The sequence below is a fragment of the Larimichthys crocea genome, chromosome VIII (assembly GCF_000972845.2).
Source record: "Larimichthys crocea isolate SSNF chromosome VIII, L_crocea_2.0, whole genome shotgun sequence".
NCBI lineage: Eukaryota > Metazoa > Chordata > Actinopteri > Sciaenidae > Larimichthys > Larimichthys crocea.
This window is the reverse complement of record NC_040018.1, coordinates 33127379-33144890: the sequence shown is the minus strand read 5'-3', so window position 1 is coordinate 33144890 and position 17512 is coordinate 33127379. Positions and strand designations below refer to the sequence as shown.

At 45.4% G+C, this 17512-nt stretch overlaps 2 protein-coding genes across 17 annotated transcripts in view; both read right to left on the bottom strand.

The window, feature by feature from the left end:
• cttn (cortactin) overlaps positions 1-2702 on the bottom strand; it is a 13468-nt gene extending 10766 nt beyond the window's left edge. For 3 of the 4 annotated variants that reach the window (XM_027281591.1, XM_027281592.1, XM_010753377.3), the window contains exons 1-4: positions 2551-2701; positions 281-379; positions 123-196; positions 1-40 (exon numbers count right to left, since the gene is read on the bottom strand). The exon at positions 1-40 is cut by the window's left edge and continues 90 nt beyond it. In XM_027281591.1, coding sequence (XP_027137392.1) covers positions 1-40; positions 123-196; positions 281-364 — 198 coding nt within the window. In that variant the 5' untranslated portion in view covers positions 365-379; positions 2551-2701. Of the gene's footprint in view, positions 41-122; positions 197-280; positions 380-2550 lie in introns of all 4 variants that reach the window. The other variant, XM_027281593.1, reaches the window with a different exon arrangement.
• Positions 2703-4175: 1473 nt separating this feature from the next.
• ppfia1 (PTPRF interacting protein alpha 1) overlaps positions 4176-17512 on the bottom strand; it is a 34825-nt gene continuing 21488 nt past the window's right edge. Inside the window, exons 12-33 of one of the 13 annotated variants that reach the window (XM_027281574.1) lie at positions 17422-17484; positions 17255-17334; positions 17019-17169; positions 16756-16761; positions 16395-16618; positions 16076-16307; positions 13698-13727; positions 12555-12679; positions 12298-12470; positions 12114-12207; positions 11709-11720; positions 10347-10428; positions 10055-10255; positions 9693-9755; positions 8388-8414; positions 7261-7436; positions 7076-7173; positions 6717-6892; positions 6521-6589; positions 6258-6426; positions 6014-6076; positions 4176-5789 (exon numbers count right to left, since the gene is read on the bottom strand). In XM_027281574.1, the coding sequence (XP_027137375.1) occupies positions 6021-6076; positions 6258-6426; positions 6521-6589; positions 6717-6892; positions 7076-7173; positions 7261-7436; positions 8388-8414; positions 9693-9755; positions 10055-10255; positions 10347-10428; positions 11709-11720; positions 12114-12207; positions 12298-12470; positions 12555-12679; positions 13698-13727; positions 16076-16307; positions 16395-16618; positions 16756-16761; positions 17019-17169; positions 17255-17334; positions 17422-17484 (2307 nt within the window). In that variant the 3' untranslated portion in view covers positions 4176-5789; positions 6014-6020. The remainder of the gene's footprint in view (positions 5790-6013; positions 6077-6257; positions 6427-6520; positions 6590-6716; positions 6893-7075; positions 7174-7260; positions 7437-8387; positions 8415-9692; positions 9756-10054; positions 10256-10346; positions 10429-11708; positions 11721-12113; positions 12208-12297; positions 12471-12554; positions 12680-13697; positions 13728-16075; positions 16308-16394; positions 16619-16755; positions 16762-17018; positions 17170-17254; positions 17335-17421; positions 17485-17512) is intronic. The other 12 variants (XM_027281576.1, XM_027281573.1, XM_027281578.1 and 9 more) reach the window with 12 other exon arrangements.

The following is a 17512-nucleotide window of genomic DNA, read 5'->3' as shown; positions in this document are numbered from 1 at the left end:
GGTGTGCTCCGTGTTCACCGTCTCACGCAGCCGATGGATGCTACACCAAGAAAGGACGGAGTTAAGGCGGAGACACATTTAACTTCCACGTTTGGATCAACTCTATGTGGATTAACTCTCACTCGATGTGCTCCTGATGTCCAGAGCCAGACACCGTCTTTGCCCCCCAGCGCTGCTCCTTCTCCGACACGTCATTCTAGAACAAACACGTAACGGTAAGAGGACAGAGACATGACGAGGAGGGTGAAGGATGGAGGGAGGAGGAGGAGGACGGAGGTACCTCAAAGTCTGGGTCAGTCTCCCAGTCGTCTCCTTCGTCGTTTATAGTCACGTTGACGGACTGTCCTGCTGCTGCCTTCCACATTTTTACTGCGACACGCTGGAAAACAACAAGAGTTCATTTAGGAAACACAAAGTTCAGATCGAAGCTTTAAGGATGGCGTCGGGCTTTCTGAAGCTGAAGGAGGTCGTGGAAAACAGCTGAAAGCTCCGGGAACCGTTAATGCAGCTTTGTGTCTCAAAGACGTGAAGGTGGAAACGAAAACAGCTGAGTCATCAAGTCGAAATGTAGAAAATTTGCATATTTTAATAAGTAACGAAGCATTTGAATCAAAGTTATTTATTAATCATAAACTGTTCCGACTTACAAAAACCAGAGAAAGACGAAGAAGACGAAGAGGGAGAAGACGGTCGTCTCCCTCTTACCTCACTTCCTTTCCTCCCTGTTCCTGAGCACTGATTGGTTCTTTCCTGTGTTCACCTGAGTAAGTTCACCTGTTCACTCCCTGCACACCTTGAACTCACTCTGGGGCCGTTAATCAGTGTGCAGCAGCGTTAGATAAAGAATCAGCAGCGCGTATCTTATCCAAATAAACAAACACGAATCGTGTTCGTCAGGTGAGCTCACCTGCAGACATGCTGCGTTTAGGATCAGCACGATGAAGACTGATGAAGACTGATGAAGACTGATGAAGACTGATGAAGACTAATGAAGACTGATGAAGACTGATGAAGACTGATGAAGACTAATGAGTCTGTGTTCATCGTCGACCTTTGGACTCATCTGTACCTGAACTTCTCACAGGTGTCAGATCTCTGATGATGTGAAACTTCCCAACACGCAGTTAATTACAAAAAGCTCGTCAGACAGACAGACAGACAGACAGACAGGCTGAGCTACCTGCACCAAACTCGGGAATGTTCCTCGACACATGAAGGCGTGTGGGGAACGTGTTAATATGCAGAAGCTGCAGAGTGATGTGACGTGTTTTTCCGTGACGTGTTCTCCGTCATGTGCTCTCCGTCATGTGCTCTCCGTGACGCGCTCTCCGTGACGTGTTCTCCGTCATGTGCTCTCCGTCATGTGCTCTCCGTGACGTGTTCTCCGTGACGTGCTCTCCGTGACGCGCTCTCCGTGACGTGTTCTCCGTGACGTGTTCCCCGTGACGCGCTCTCCGTGACGTGTTTTTCCGTGACGTGTTCTCCGTGACGCGCTCTCCGTGACGTGTTTTTCCGTGACGTGTTCTCCGTGACGTGTTCTCCGTGACGTGTTCTCCGTGACGTGCTCTCCGTGACGCGTTCTCCGTGACGCGTTCTCCGTCATGTGCTCTCCGTGACGCGTTCTCCGTGACGCGTTCTCCGTGACGCGTTCTCCGTGACGTGCTCTCCGTGACGTGCTCTCCGTGACGTGCTCTCCGTGACGTGCTCTCCGTGACGTGTTCTCCGTGACGTGTTCTCTGTTAGATCTTCAGAACAAACGCATCCTGTCCTGACGCCTGACTCAGCAACTCTGAGGGAAACATCAGCATCTGGACTGAATCAGAGACAGGCAGGCAGACAGATAGGCAGAGAGACAGGCAGGCAGACAGAGAGACAGGCAGACAGACAGAGAGACAGACAGAGAGACAGACAGGCAGAGAGACAGACAGACAGGCAGAGAGACAGACAGACAGACAGACAGGCAGAGAGACAGACAGACAGGCAGAGAGACAGAGAGACAGACAGACGACGTGGCTCCGTCACCTCAGGAGGAAGAACAACCAGCAGGAAGTCTTCAGACCAGGAAGCAGCCTGAGTGTGTGTGAGAGTGTGTGTGTGTGTGTGTGTGTGAGAGTGTGTGTGTCTGTGTGTGTGTCTGTGTGTGTGTTCTGACGGAGTAAAGGTGGAGCTGGGTTCGGTCAGTCCAGGTGAAACACGGAGCAGCTGCTGCTGGGTGGAGTTATCCCGACGTGTCAGCCGCTATCCCGGGCTAAAGTTGGCCCGTTTGAGCTGGTTCTCCCGGGCTAAAGTTGGCCCGTTTGAGCTGGTTCTCCCGGGCTAAATTGGGCCAGATGAGTCAAAGTGGGTCAGGCCACGCACACTCAGCCGTGACGCGGGTTAATTAGCAGGTGACCCGGGTTAATTAGCGGTCTGTTTCTTCTTCTTTAATTAATTAACCGTTCACACCGAAGCTAACAGGCTAAAGCTAACCCCTCTAACTGACTCAGCGCGAGCTCCGGTGAGCGCGAGCCGTGTCCCAGGTGAAGCCGTTCAAAGGTGTTCGTTACTCACCGAGCACGAGCTGCTGGGCCTGCGGACACTGACGTGAGATCACCTGGCGGACGGACGGAAGTCTCGAGCCCCGGTCACTCTGATGGAGGCTCGCGGACGTTCACGCAGGGAGCTGCACTTCCGGCTCTCCCAACTATCCCGAGCGCAGCCAGAGGTGACGTCACGGGGCGGGCGTGGCCTGCCCTTATAAAGTCACTGATTTAATGTAAACATAATTATTTATATAATTATTAATTATTTATTTATCCACTGTTTACACACATATTTATATTATTTATTTATCCACTGTTTACACAGACATTTATATTATTATTTATATTTATCCACTGTTTACACAACATATTTAGTTAATTTATTTATATTTATTTAGATCCACTGTTTTACACACATATTTATATTTGTTATTATATATTTTTTATCCACTGTGTTACACACACATTTATAGGAATTATTTTAATTTAAAATATTTATCCAACTGTTTAACACACATGTATAGTATTATTAATTTATTTATCCACTGGTTTAACACACACCATACTTTTATTTATGATTATTTAAGTATCCACTGTTTACCCAAACATATTTATAATTATTTAATTTATGTTATCCACTGTTACACACAAGAAGTTTATAATTATATTATTTATTGTCCACTACTGTTTTTAAACAGACAGTAGATTAGATTATTATTTATTATAATCCACGGTTGTACATTTAGTCTGGTATATATATTATGTACTGTCAATATCCACCTGCCTATGTCAGAACACAAAAAACCCATATTTATTTCCCATCAGTCAGAATGTGTGGCTATGTGCTTCGCTCTGCTACGAGATCGCTCCAATTAAGAGGCACCCCCTTTTTCTATTTGCCACATTTTCCCCAGTTACACGCCTATATACACATATATATCTTTGCATATATAGTATATAGTATATATATGTTATTTTTTATGTTATGTGGCGTCTACCTGTCGTGTCCCTTGTTTTTTTTAAAACTGATACTTGTGTCATAGAGAAGAGCCAGGGACAATTTCTTCTTTCTCCAATAAAGTGATTCTAAAGATAACACTTAGAATTTGTAGATAAGTAGTGTTAATATTAAATATTAATTTAGATTTTGGTTTTACAAAAAATAACTATTATAGTTCCAAGTGTTCTAATTGTATAAAAACGATATAAGATATTATATATATATATATAGATATTTGTAAAAAGTAGAGTTAGGTTCATTTCTATTTATCTACAAATATTAAAATGATCCTTACACAGTTAGCAGCATTAGCAAAGATTTTAGATTTATGTAGTTTTAAATATTAGTCTGATCAGTTGACTGACAGTCTATGGGTGCTCAGCTGTTTGCTTGTCTGTAGACCATCACTGTCTTATTACACGAGCAATTAACTTGAATTAATTTATGAGCAGTGTAAAGATCAGGTCTGTGAAATTAAAGACCCATAAAATCAAACTCTCACTGCAGCGCTGCCTGAATACTGATGCAGGGGAGTTTACATGCTGCTGTTTAAATCTGGACGTTACAGACAGGACAGGTCCGTTTACTTGAAGAAACCAAACACAGAACAGATTCTCAAAAAAAAAAAAAAGACGAGCTTCAGTCTTTGTATCTGCAGTGGAAAATAAGTTTCAGTATTTTATTGAAAGTAAGCAATAAATAATATTGTGATAAAAATAGTTTATAAGTACTCAGACTGTACATCATTGTTACAAGATCAGGAGATTCAAATGGGAAGAGCAGGAGTAAAACAACAGCAACATGATTTGCATTGTGCATGAATGACTAAAATCACAAACAGAAAATAAAAAGAGGCGACTCTACTTTAATGTTTGACTAACGTGAAAGAAAAGAAAGAAAACTCTTCGGTTCTTCTCAGTCGCCGGGACGACCGAGCGGTGGAACCTGTGTTGGGTAACGCTGACGGGACAGACGTGAGGAGCTCTGCTACATTCACAGGAGCAAACTGGGGCTTCAGCTATGGAAGTACAACTGACCAAACACAATGCGGATGAGTAATAATAAATAAGAACAGACGACAGAAGAGTTAAGAAACAATAAGGCTTGATATGAAATGTTCGCACAGAGTGTTTGTGGGTGGATCGCGCCGCCTTCAGGGTTATCTAGTCACAGCGGGGATCGACTGAGGCCTCGGTGAAGTTGGTCCATCGAAGGAGAAGCCGCACGCTTCACGACTCTTCTGTACGTTCAAGTCCTCGTACAGGTGAGCCCGCCGTGCGTTCCTCCAGAGGTGAGGGAGGTTTGTTTTTGTTAAAGGGGTGCGCTGGGTGTGGGGGGGCGGGGACACGCATGCATTTCTTGAGGAGAACCTCGAATTCCGTTTTGCATCCGAAGAAGCCCTCTGGTTTTTGTTTTCGCTACGGTTATATGGCTTTAATTCTTAAAAACTCATTTTGGTTTCGCAGGTAAGGTGGAAAGAAAAGAGAGCAGAGAGGAAAACAAAGTGTGTGTGTTTCACATGATATCTGTCGTCACCATCCAAATTATTATTTTAGAGGTGATGGATGACTCACAGTGTTGAGCAGTTTGTGAAACAGTCTGACAACTCCAGCAATTTGTCTGATATTCACACATCCGTGGCTCTAAGAGCTGTATTTACTTTCAATCAATCACAGGTAAGAAGCTACAAAAAAATACGACAGTTAAAAAGGGCCAAAGGATATGAATTAAGTTATATCACATATCAAAGTCACTTAAGCAGAAATTCAATGATTAGAATTCAAATCAAAGCGAGGAAGAAGAAGAAGAGAAACAAAACATACATCTGGTCAATAGAATCAGGATTATAAAAAAGATTAGATAAAACGTCTGTTGGTAGAAATATACAAACTCCAGACAGTCCAAACATTCAGTTACATACATCTGAGAGCTGAGCTTAATACGGGCACAGTGGAAAAGGTTTCTTTTTTTAAAAAGTGGGGTGATTAAAGGGGGAAAGGGTTACATAGTAATTCTAAAATCAATTAAAATGTCCCATGGGTTTACATAAATATCATAACAAATGTAGATAAATCTAGAAAGTTTCCTCTAGGGATACTGAGATCGGTGAGTACGGTCTTTCTCTGTGATGACACAACAAAACAAAAACAAAAAAACATCTTTTAGTGTCCTTGCGAGTCATTTCAGTTCATCATCCTGGTCTTGAATGCGGGGAACTCCCCTTCATCCTCAGACCAGCGGTTACCTATAGAAATAATGAGGATAAACTGAGAAGGGGAAGATAGAGAGAGATGAACGGAGACGAGGGTGGGGGGGGCAGGACAGAAGCGAGGGATGGGTGGAGGTGGAGGTGGAGGAGAAACAAAGAGGAAAGAGAGGAGAGGCGTACAAACGTGCGTTATTAGAGCCGAGAACGGCAGAACGAGACAGCTGCTGGAAAAAAAGAAGAGGAGCACGGCCACACTGAGTGTCCACGAGCGTCTCATCTTACCGTTGTGTTAACAAGAGTAGGTCCTGACTGTGGCAGTGTCCAGCCTCTGTATAGACTGACTTCCTGTGTGTCCATGTTGGCAGAAATCACATGCAGAGACGTGCACGTTAGTCACAGCATGGTAAACAAACAGCAAAGCAGCAAAGCCATTCGAGAAGAATTAAGAGTCCCCGAGCAGCGTTCAGACGTTCTGCTCGAGCACGTGGCAGCACTGCAAACACACACATGCACACACTCTGCTCACCGTCCATCGGGCTCCTCTTTGGCTGCGTGGAGGGAGACGCCGCGCTGCTGCTGGTCACTCTGAAGTTGGCGGGCAGCGTGTCGGACGCTCCCAACGACATCCCCCTCATGTCTTTGGGCCTGAACTTCTTTCTCCATGAGGGAGCGCGGCGGAAGTTCTTGTCGTCATCCTAGAGCAGAGGCGGAGAGAGAGAGAGAGAGGTGTAAAAGAGAGGAAGCTCACAGAGTTTCTCACTCGGCTCGTGTTGGCGAGTGTGTTGTCACCTCCTCCATCCTCCGCTCCGTGCCCATGGCCAGCAGACTGTTGTATTCACGCTCCAGAGTCGCTCTGGCCTAGAGAAGAGACAAAAGGAGGACAAGTCAAAGCGTCCATTCAACTCTGAGTCACTAACACAGATCATGAGATCGTCACAAACAGCTGACGAACTGTGTGTAGCTGTGTGTGTAGCTGTGTGTGTACCTGTGTGTTCTGCGTGGGGATCTGCAGCAGCAGAGCCAGAGCGTTGTGATCGAAGGTTTCGTCGAGGGCGAGCAGCGCTCCGTGGACTCCGCTCTCGTAAAGGTTTCCGCTGTACTCTTTGAGGCCGATGGCCTGAACCCAGCTGACGACGCGCTCGTTACTCCACACCAACACTTCTGCAACGACAGCGTGATAACGACCTCATCACCCTCTGATGGTGTCAGTTACATGACACGTTGTACAGAAAGATCGTACTACTGATTCCCATCCTCATTGTGTTTTATGGTTTTATCTACAGAGATGAATCGCTCCTGGAAGCGGGCGTGTGTTACTGAGTTCAGCTTCAGGATGTTTGTTACCTTGAAGCTCCATCTGAGACTCGTCTCTTCTCCTCTCCAGCTCCTTCCTGTCATAGTTGAGCCTCCTCAGAGACATCACTCCACACTGGAAACTGTTCCTGGTGACACACACACACACACACACTGATGTTACACTGATGTACGTTCTGACATAACCCAGTGTCGTCCTGTAATTCTTGTGTTACCTGTGGAAGCTGTCCACCATCTTCAGCTGTCCTCTCAGGTCTTTCTTGGTGAGGTGGTCGAGCATGCGGGCGTCCACCAGGGACTCCATGAAGTAGGAGCGGTACTGCGGCAAACCCAGACTGGGCAGCCACTCGTTACCGATCCACTCGTGGTTCATGTCTCCGTACGCCAGAGTCTACGGCCAGAGAAGAGACGGCTTAACAAAAACACGGAAACTACTACTCCAGAGTAATGAAGATGATATACGTGTTTATATATTGAAGACTGAAACATTTAGAATACAGAGACGGCTGTAAAAATGATCTGACAGTCTCCAGCTGAACTGTTCGACGTCTTTCAGTGATCAAACCTAAACTGCGTTCTAATCTGGACTTTATATAATAAATATTAGAATAATTCAAAAGTATTCTGTCTATTAAAATCGTCGTAAACATTACTCAAAATAATATTTGATTCATCCAGAATCACTTAAGATGCTTCAAAACTTCAGAAAGTTTGAATCTTACAGGTGTCAGGCTGAAGTCAGACTGTTACAGTCTTTGTTTAATTTCTTGTTTAATTAGAAAGTTCAGAAAGTCTTTTCCTGCTTCAGCTACATCTTTGTGTCACATCTGTGTCTTCTGACTTCCTGCGCTTTAACCACAAGTTAGGACAGAAACAGTCACCACAGTTTCCCTCTGAAGCCTCAGACACCACGACACATTATTATACTGAATAATAAGCAGAGAAAAGAAGTGACAGTTATTTTAGAAAGATTGTTTGTTTTTCATTTTGTCTCTGGCGACCTTCATATTTTAATTTTTAATATCTAAATGCTGCATTATCTTTATCGTCGACCTTTCTTCCCTGCCGTTCAGAAGGTTCTGTGTTCTTTGGGTTCTTTGGTTGCTTCTTGTACTTGGTTTTGACTCCAGTCTAACTAATAAACACCCAACAAGTGTTCAGAGTGTTTCTGCTGCATAAATAAAATCACAAAATCCGATTGGACCATTCCAAACATGCACCCTCAGTGAAACGTGAGATGCTTTAAATAATAACCACTGACTGACAGACGGTGTTAAACAAAGCAGGATTAGGAAGGTGAGCAGAGGTGGCTGTTTTTTTTTGGGGGGGAACGTGTGCAAACCTGGGCCCAGCTGCCCTCGTCATCCTCCTGGTGTTAGCATGGTTAGAGTGAGCATGGTGAGAAGAACAGAGAGGCGAGGGGTTAGTGAGGCAGCAGTGCTGTTAGAGCAGCAACAACAGGACGGACACATTCATGGAAACATTCAGGAAACATTCAGGAAACAATACGACACTGGAGGGGTGGAGCAATATGAGGAAAATGATCAATATATCATCATCAATGTATCTGTAACAGAATAAAGAGGGAGGTAGAAACACTGTGAGCTCAGACATTCACACGTTTTATGTCCTCCGTCTGTTATTCCTCTGATTATTTATGTCTTTATCTCAAAATAACAGTTAACAGGATGATTTTCCTATAACGACATTAATACATTTGAGATCTCAAATCAGCGATCAGTCTGAGATTCACACGGGATGTAACGATACACTCGAATCACGACTCGATACGAGTCACGATTTTTTGTTCACGAGACGATTTTTTTAATCAAAATGAGCTACAGACAAATTATGACCAAATAAAATTATATTTTTATTTGTAGGAAAATTTCGCCCTGTGCTCCGTAACTGCGTAGTGACGTGAGTCACGTGACCTGACGTTGAACAAATTAATCACCAACCGGTGACTTTAAGATAACAGAAGAAAAACAACATATCCTTCTTCTCTCGTATTCCTGAAGAATCGCGATAATTTTTTCTGTCAACCGATGAATCATCACGCATCTGCACCGATTTTTAATCGTGTCACGACGCATCGTTACATCCCTGGAACTGACCCCGTCATTATTTGTTATTCCGACATAAATATCTCAAGAAAGAGACGAAATTGACTCGATATCAGGAGAAAATAAAAAGTATGAATGAAATGACCATACACACATCTCTTTACATCATATTGTCCAACCCCCTCATATTACTACGTGACAGAAACAGCTTTAAACCAAGAGTTAAAGGTGACGGTGAGAGGGAGTCATGCTGATTTTATTCTAGTCGAACTTTCTATCCTATATATTTAACTACATCACTAACACACGCACACACACACTAATGTTAAACTGAAAAACACACACACACACAGTATGTCTAATACAGAGACGAGAAAACTACAAAAACCAACACAGAGAAAATAAAAATCACAAACTAGCAGAGACACGAAGGACTTGTTTCAAGTTGCCAAGTGACTCGATGGACTGATCAAATATTAACACACGTGCAATAAGTCTGTCCCGAAGGCAACTTGGAACGAGCCTCAGTCACCACAGCAACACGCTACCAGTGTCCAGCCAGCCAATCAGGGGAGACTAACCGTGGGAGGTGTGGCTGCCAAACTTTCCATTTCTTCATGTGTGACCCAAACGTTTCCTGTGGTCTGATCATGTGACACCCCCCAATCAAAGTGAGAGAAAGAGAAGAAGAAGTGTAAAGAGGGAGGAGAGAGTGATGACGGAGCAGGATGGAGAGAAGATCGAGAAGTTTGTTCATTTCACTGTTAGCAGAAGAGTTCAAATCAAAAGTGGTTCGATCTCGTCATTAGTAAGAAGTTAAAATGTTAATGTGCAGTCCGAGTGTCATGCTCAGACAGGACAGCTCCATCAAGGTGAAGGTGTGTGTGTGTGTGTGTGTGTGTGTGTGTGTGTGTGTGTGTGTGTGTGTGTGTGTGTACCGTACCGTTCTGGAGGTGGGCGGGGCTGAGGGGCTGGTCAGAGACATGATCTCCTGGATGGCCAGGCGAAGTTTCAGACGATGAAGCGGGTTGCTGATGCCGATCTCTCTCTGGATCTCCGTGTCCGACAGCGCCGACATGATGGCTCCGCTCTTCACGTTGGCGCGACACGCGGCCACGTACCAGGCGGGCATGCCCACCCACAGCTGACCACGAGGGGGAGGCAGAGACAGACTGACGTTAGTTAACCTGGAGAAAAGCTGAGAGCTTCCTGTCGCTACTGAGTCCGAGTCGTACCTCCAGCCAAACCACGACAGTTGGTCCATCCCACTGGGCGAACGGCAGGCCCTGCCTGCGAGCCTCCTCCAGTAACTCATGCCTGAGACACAAAATATGGATTAAAGACAAAATTCAAAGAGTTTGAATGGTTTCAAAACGAGGGATGCACGATATGGAATCCTTTAAATCATTACTGACACGGATAGTTATCTGCTTCCCATCGTCAATACTGATACGATCATCTATAATATTACATTTGTGTTTTTAAAAGATGTTAAAAGTCGTTCTGACTCTTCAAATGTTTAAATTTTATTGCAAAGTATCAGAAAAACTTCATAGAACATATGAAGTGTAAATTTCCCTTCATCTGCGCCGACATATCGTGCATCCCTACCGAATAAAATAAAAATAAAATACAAAGCCACACGCCCAAATCCAAAGAGCCCGTCATCAACTCGATATGCACAAAACTCACCTCTGTCACACACACACACACACAAACCCAGAGACGTCACCTGACATGACACACACACACACACAAACCCAGAGACGTCACCTGACATGCATTCTCAAAACGGAGAGCAGGAGTTTGAGAGAAAACAAAGAAACAGAGACATGCTCGTCTGGACAACCTTCAACAGAAAGTCGGTAAGTGTTTGTTAAAACCTCGCCAAGCTTCAACGCGGTCTTTAGTTCAGGTGACACGAGGACGTCACATCCAGAGCTTCAGGATAGTGAGTAGAGTTTTGCTTTGAGAGTCGACTTAGTAAATCTCTTTAGTATGGATGCATTCCTCTACAGCTGGAGGAGTCGTAACATGCACAGAGGGGAGGTATTCAGAGCAGGAAAACCTTCTTCAGTCTGGACATGCACATTCTGAGATGTTGGAGAGCAGCGTCTGATTCTGAACGGATGCTCGAGAATGAATGCGGCGGCTGCACTTGGCCACTAGATGGTGCCGTATGCCAGAGATGACTGATGGAGAACAAGCCCGTCCTCTGTTTGGCAGATCATCATAAAAAGATTAACACACTAATTAACTTCTAATAAATTCTGACGTTCACAGCGGCGCAGCGATCGTGCTGTCATGTGAGTTTCACAAAATGCCAAATATCTGGTTCGGTTCTTCCTTTAACTGTGTGTCCTGTCGTCGTAATGCAGAACTTCATGCTCCAATGCAGGAAAAATGTGTCACTCACTAAAAGATCAGCACACACACATTCCTGTTAGTTAAGCTCCTCTGTGGAAAGCAGGGCAGAGAGCAGCATGGAAAAGGCGTCAGTCATTCAGAGGGGGGGTCCTCAGAGTTAACGGTGAGGTCAGTGTGTGAAGCCAAGTGTGGGAAGAAGATAAAGGCAAAGCAAACATGAACCAACTTACCCAGTCTTTGGACTACACATGGAATGAGAAGGGGATGATAAAACAAAAAGAAGAGGGAGGTTGGCAAAACAATAAAGAGAAGAGAATGAGCTGATGCTAATTTAAGAGCTACATGGAAGCAAAACAACATTTACAGTGTGTGCAACATGTCTGACGAAGGAAAAGGAAACATAAAAGAGCTGTGGGAGATGACTGCGATGGAAATGACTGGGTGTGGAGTGGAAGGAAGATGAGCTGATTGGAGGCAGCGTGGGTCAGATGGCAGGGAGTGAGCGTGAGCTGCAGCAGCAACACTCAGAGTTGGAACAGGATTAACACTGTGCAGCAGTAAACACATCCTGTGTAGTAGTGTGTAGTGTTTTTAAAATTGTGGAGAGCGTTGGCGAACTGTTAGAGGACACGTACTTCTTCTGCAGCTTCCTGTTCTTCTCTGCAGGACCTCCCAGAGTGCCCACGCCTAGTCCATCCTTTGGAGAGCTCTCTGCCTCGGGAGTGCCGGCTGGGAACACAAACAAACGCCATGTTCTGCAGTGAGTGGAGCTGCATCACAGTCACATAAACGCATGCTGTAGCGTGCAGAGGGTCTGACCTTGGCTGGGGGAGTCCTTGCCAGGAATGCTGGGTCGGCCCTTCTCCTTCTTCCCAAAGAGGCGTCCAATGGAAGACTTGATGCTCTTCTTCTTGGCTGCTTTGTTGAGGGAGTCCTGGCTGCTGTTGCTGCTGCTGGGGTTGCTACCCTGACCGTCCTGCAGACCAGCCAGGCTGCGGGGGTAAAGGTCAGGAGGTTAGAATAAAAACACGAGCGGTGGACCGTAGAGAGAACCTCAGAATTTATTCAGGTCTTACCCTCGGATGTCTCTGATGTCCTCGTGGCTCGCAGTGTGTCCTGCCTCCCTGTTCAGGCGCATGGAGCGAGGAGTGGTGGGGGGTGACGTCTCACATCGGATCGTGGCCTTGTCGTCCTGAGCAGACTGAATAACAGGGAGACGCATGTTACTGAGGTGGATCATCTGGAGTTTACTATGCACAGAACATGAGGTGGAAAATGAAGACAACGTTTAACTGTGACCCGTCCAGATGTTTACGGATGTGTATGAAGAGGAGGAATAAAGCACAGCTGCACCAAAAAGACACAGAATAAATAATGTCTTCCTGGTTCAAAGAGTCAGGACTGAGCAGGTAACATGTCTGTTCTCAGACTGAATAATTAGCAATATGTTGCACTCATCAGACGCTCTGAGTTGATGTTGGCTTCTCATCATGTTTGCTGATGCAACAGATGACAAGGATTCCTGAAATTCCTGAAAGTCCCAGAGCAGCGAGGCAGACTGCTGAGATTATTCATCCAAATCTGACCTTGTGATAACGGCGATCTTATTCTGGCATCTACACTTCCATGATTTACACTTTAGTCTAGACTGTCTCGACTCTTTGTGTAGTTTTTACTTAGTGTCTAATGTTTTGACTGACTTTTTAATAATAATTAATAATTTAAGGCAGCAAACAATTATTTTCATGTTTGTGTCTTGGCCAGGACGGCCTTGAAAAAGACGTTTTTAATCTCAATGGGACCCTTCATGGTTAAATAAAAGTTAATAAAGGAATAGCTAATTATTTTTTTGATATGTTGACTAACAGTTTGGTCTAAAAACTGACAGAAAATGTTACATTTCAACTTCAAATCCTTTTTTTAATCACAGGTTTTTCAGTTTTACTGAAGATTGAAGACTAAAGGAAATTTTTAGAATTGTGGCAGATTGTTTCACCTCTGTGCATCACTGGGACTGTAACACATCTGTATGTTCAGGAATGTTAGAGTGTGTGCAGGAGGATCAGTTTGTATCGGGTGGTACACTGTGGGATGGAATGGAGAAAGTTGGGGGTTGCCCTTGTGTTGGGTTGGGGGAGGATGGTAGAGTTTGGAGTTGAGGCAGTGAGGATAACAGACAGGGAGCTGACAGAGGCCGGTAAAGCAGGTCTCTAGTTTACCTTCCTGCGGTGCTTGCGCAGGTCACTAGGCTGAAGCGTGGCAAAAAAAGAGAGGAGAGAGGAGAGAAGCCGTTAGTGAGACGCACAACAGAGCAGCGGTGAAACCAAGCCATGCACGAGAACACGGGAGCAGGAAACCAACACACAAACATTTACCCATGTAAACACACACGGTGGACAAAGTGTCAGTTTAATTGTGCAGTAAAACATGCAGGAGCAGCACTGCACCCGACACTGCAAAACAAACCACGCTGGGTTGAGTCAGGACGGCAGGATGGGTGCAGCCTCGCCTCGCTCACGGAGACGCGATAAAAGAAATCAGACTTTTTAAATTAAAGATGCGGCTAACAGGTGACTTCTGATGCTTCGAACGCTGCGAGCGAGTTCGCTTCATAGTTCTGATGTGATGTTACACACTTGGCCGAGGGCGGAGCGACACCTGGATTTATGAACCGGAGCCGCTCTGCTCATATTTTCCACTGTGGAGGGTTTCTCCCCCCCTCGCTGCATTCCTCACAGGCCTGGCATTAGCAGAGCAAATAAACCACCGGTGTGCCACATTTCTACGGGAGTTTCTCTAGCTCCCAGGAGGAAAATACCTAATCACTCATTTCCTTTCCTCGACTGACACACTGAGGCCGTGGTGAGGAAGAGATTAGTGAGCTATAAAAGGGAAACAGGAAGAGGAAATTGAGAGGGAGAGCAGCAAATTAATTTTCTTAATGTTTCTTTACTTCTGGTGTCTCCGTCTTGTTTAGGAGTTAGAGGACACTCTGACTAGTTTCAGACTTTAGAGACAGACGTTATCTGCCAAACTAAAAGCAGCACCGATCATTACGATTTCAAGAATATTGTATTGTAATTATTACCGCGAGGTAACCTGCTTGAATCATAAATTGCTGAAGGGACAGATTGATGAGTCAGGGGGCAGCTCTGGTGTTAACAGGAAAACCAACAGCGTCACAGTTCCTCAGAAACAGTTATGTTTTGTAACAGAGGTGTGGCTGCAGGAAAGATATTCACAACCCACAGAAACAGAAGAGAGCGAGCCTACAGCCATTTCAACACAAACAGGCTCAGCCGTGTGTTCCTACTGAAACCAGGCTCTGGAAGTTGGAGTAAATGTTGTACAGCAATAGTTTATTTATAGTGTTTTATAGTTATATGTGTGCAGGTGAGCAGGAGGAGCTCACAGGTGCAGGAGGGGTGTGTCCACTTTCTAAACCAAAACGATGTTTTTGTTCTCCTGCAGCAGCCATAAAAGGGAAATCTGCTCACTGGTTAAGAGGTGTGTCACTTTCAACTCATTGTTCCGACGCTCACGTGTGCTGAGAATACTGACAGACGGTCTGAGCGGCCGCCGACGCTCACCTGCACTTTTGTTCTCGGGGTATTTATTCCACGTTCACACAGAGCTCAGATGAACCGGATGATCTCTGAAAACTTGTTTGAAGGTTCAGGAATTTTTTTGTGTCGTGCTGAATAACAAATAAACTTCTAAATGTTTCACTGTAATCGATCCCAGATGAACCTGCAGCTCGCCACAAACTTGCCTGAACGCCACTGAAGAACAGACGACGTTTCGAAATGTCATCGATGTCCTCTGTGGCTGAATCTCAAGTTTTCCCATGTCCTAATGTTTTTTTCTTATTTCTGATCGACTCATTTGTATTTGTATTCAATATTTAATAATTTTACCGACGATACAAAGGTAAAACTGGCCAGTCCATCGCCTCGATTCCGCCTTTATTACTGTGCTATTATGCAGTTAAACTGCTTCCTTTCTGTCTGTTTCTACAATTAGGAGTCTGCGCACGGTGTTGACCAGATTCTCTGTCGTCTCTGTGACTTCCTGCTCTGTGCTGGTAGAATCAAGCAGTAATTTGTCTTATTGACAACATAATATGCCCTGATTTAGTTGTATTTTGGATCCTAGTTTCTGAAAAAGGTTTTTATGTGTCTATTTGACGTCAAAGGGAACAGAGTGGAGAGAAAGTGGCAGGCTGCACCCATCTGTGGAGAGAATGAAGAGTACCTGAAAGTATGGTGCACAGCTATAGGGTTGAGGGGGAGGACTGAAGCCAGTCGCACCATAGGGTAGGTAAGTTACTGTCTGCTGGGAGAGGGAGCTCTGGGTGATGTAGGGGTCATAGCAATATTGCTACAGGCAGGGGGCAGTTACATACACACATGGTTACATACTCTCATGTTAGTGCACTGATCAGAGGAGACACGGCATAAATACACAAACATGGAAAAGCAGGTTAAAACATTTATGGAAGAACGACGAGGAGACAAAACATGAAAATCACAAAGTAGAATTCTGAGTTTGTTTATGATCCAGTTTGGGAAACATATCAGAGTAAAGGAAGTGTTACCAAGGTCATGACGCCCATTCGGTCCAGTTCTCTGTTGGGGCTGCGAGGAATGCGTCTGGGGGTGGAGTGGCCAGAGTCTGGGGGTGAGCCTCCCAACGAGGAGCCCCCACACAGTGACGGAGGGATGGAGCTCATCGAGCGGAAGCGTCCTCCCAGGCTGTCGCCGCTGCCCACCCGGCACTCGATCTCCTCTGCTCGGATGGCGGTGCTCTCCTTCTCCTCCTGGATCATCCTGAAATGAGAGAAACGAGTTAAATGAACGCACTGCAGTCCTCGACATGTAGCCAGGTTCTTTTTTTGTTTCCGTAGTTGCTGGTACCTAATTTCATTGTTGATGGCGTCCAGCTGCTCCTGCAGCATTAAGGCGAGGGTCTGTGCGTCGGCCTGGCCACCAGGGGACAGCAGGTCCACCGAGCTGAAAATGGTCTCTCGATCCTCCTCCAGGTCCGAAGCATCCATGTCGCTCTCGAAGGCCTGGGCCACGTTTGCAAGCACGTTGGCTTGTTGCATGCGCTCCCACTCCTGCTCGTTTAAAGTCTGCACCTGGATTATCCCACACAGGTATGAAACAGAGAGGATGGAGGGAGAGATAAAGACACCGAGAGAAAGGGATAAAAAGACCCATGAATGCACCACAGACACAAGTAACTGTCACTGTTATCTCCACCACACTGACTTACATGTCGCTGATGTCCAGAGTGGAAGCAAACAGAAGGAAACGGAGAAGAAGAAAATCATCAGAGAGAACTTAAAAATTAAACGGGTAGAGGAAGGAAAAAGGCACACGGTACAAATAAGACGTGTTACGAGGAAGACGACAAAAATAAAATAACCGCTGTAGTAAGTTCAATCATCTCAAACAGAGAAAGATAACGCTGCATAAACTAAATTACGGGAGCTGAATCTATCGTGGACAGTTAGATGTACTGAGCTGGGAGCTCACCTTGGACGGCTCGTCCCGGAGCGCTGCCATCCGTCCTTTCTGAGGCCGTCTCAGCACCAGAGCCGAGCCGTAGTGGTCTGAGTTACTGTCCATCATGGAGGAAGCCGACACTGGATACCTGAAATCTGGAGTGCTGCCCAGCTGAGAGCGTCTGGAGAAAACATGAATCCATCGATTAGAAAGAGTCACAGAGGTTAAAAGTTGAAGCTGAAAAGTCGAGCAGTCGACTGGCTCACCCGTGTAGTAAGGAGTTGCTTCTGCTCCGGCCCTGCTCGTTCTCAGCCCGCATGGTCTCGATCTGGATCAGCAGCTGCTCCTGTATGAGAGGACATTCACAAACACGGTGATCACTCGGTCTTTAAAAAGCATCGCTATCAAACACATCCTCACTTTAAACACTCACCTTCTCATGATGAGACTCCTCAATCAGCTTCTTGGTGTGGTCCAGTTCTCTTATGAGGGCGTTCTGAGAAGACACAGACAGACTGAGCTAC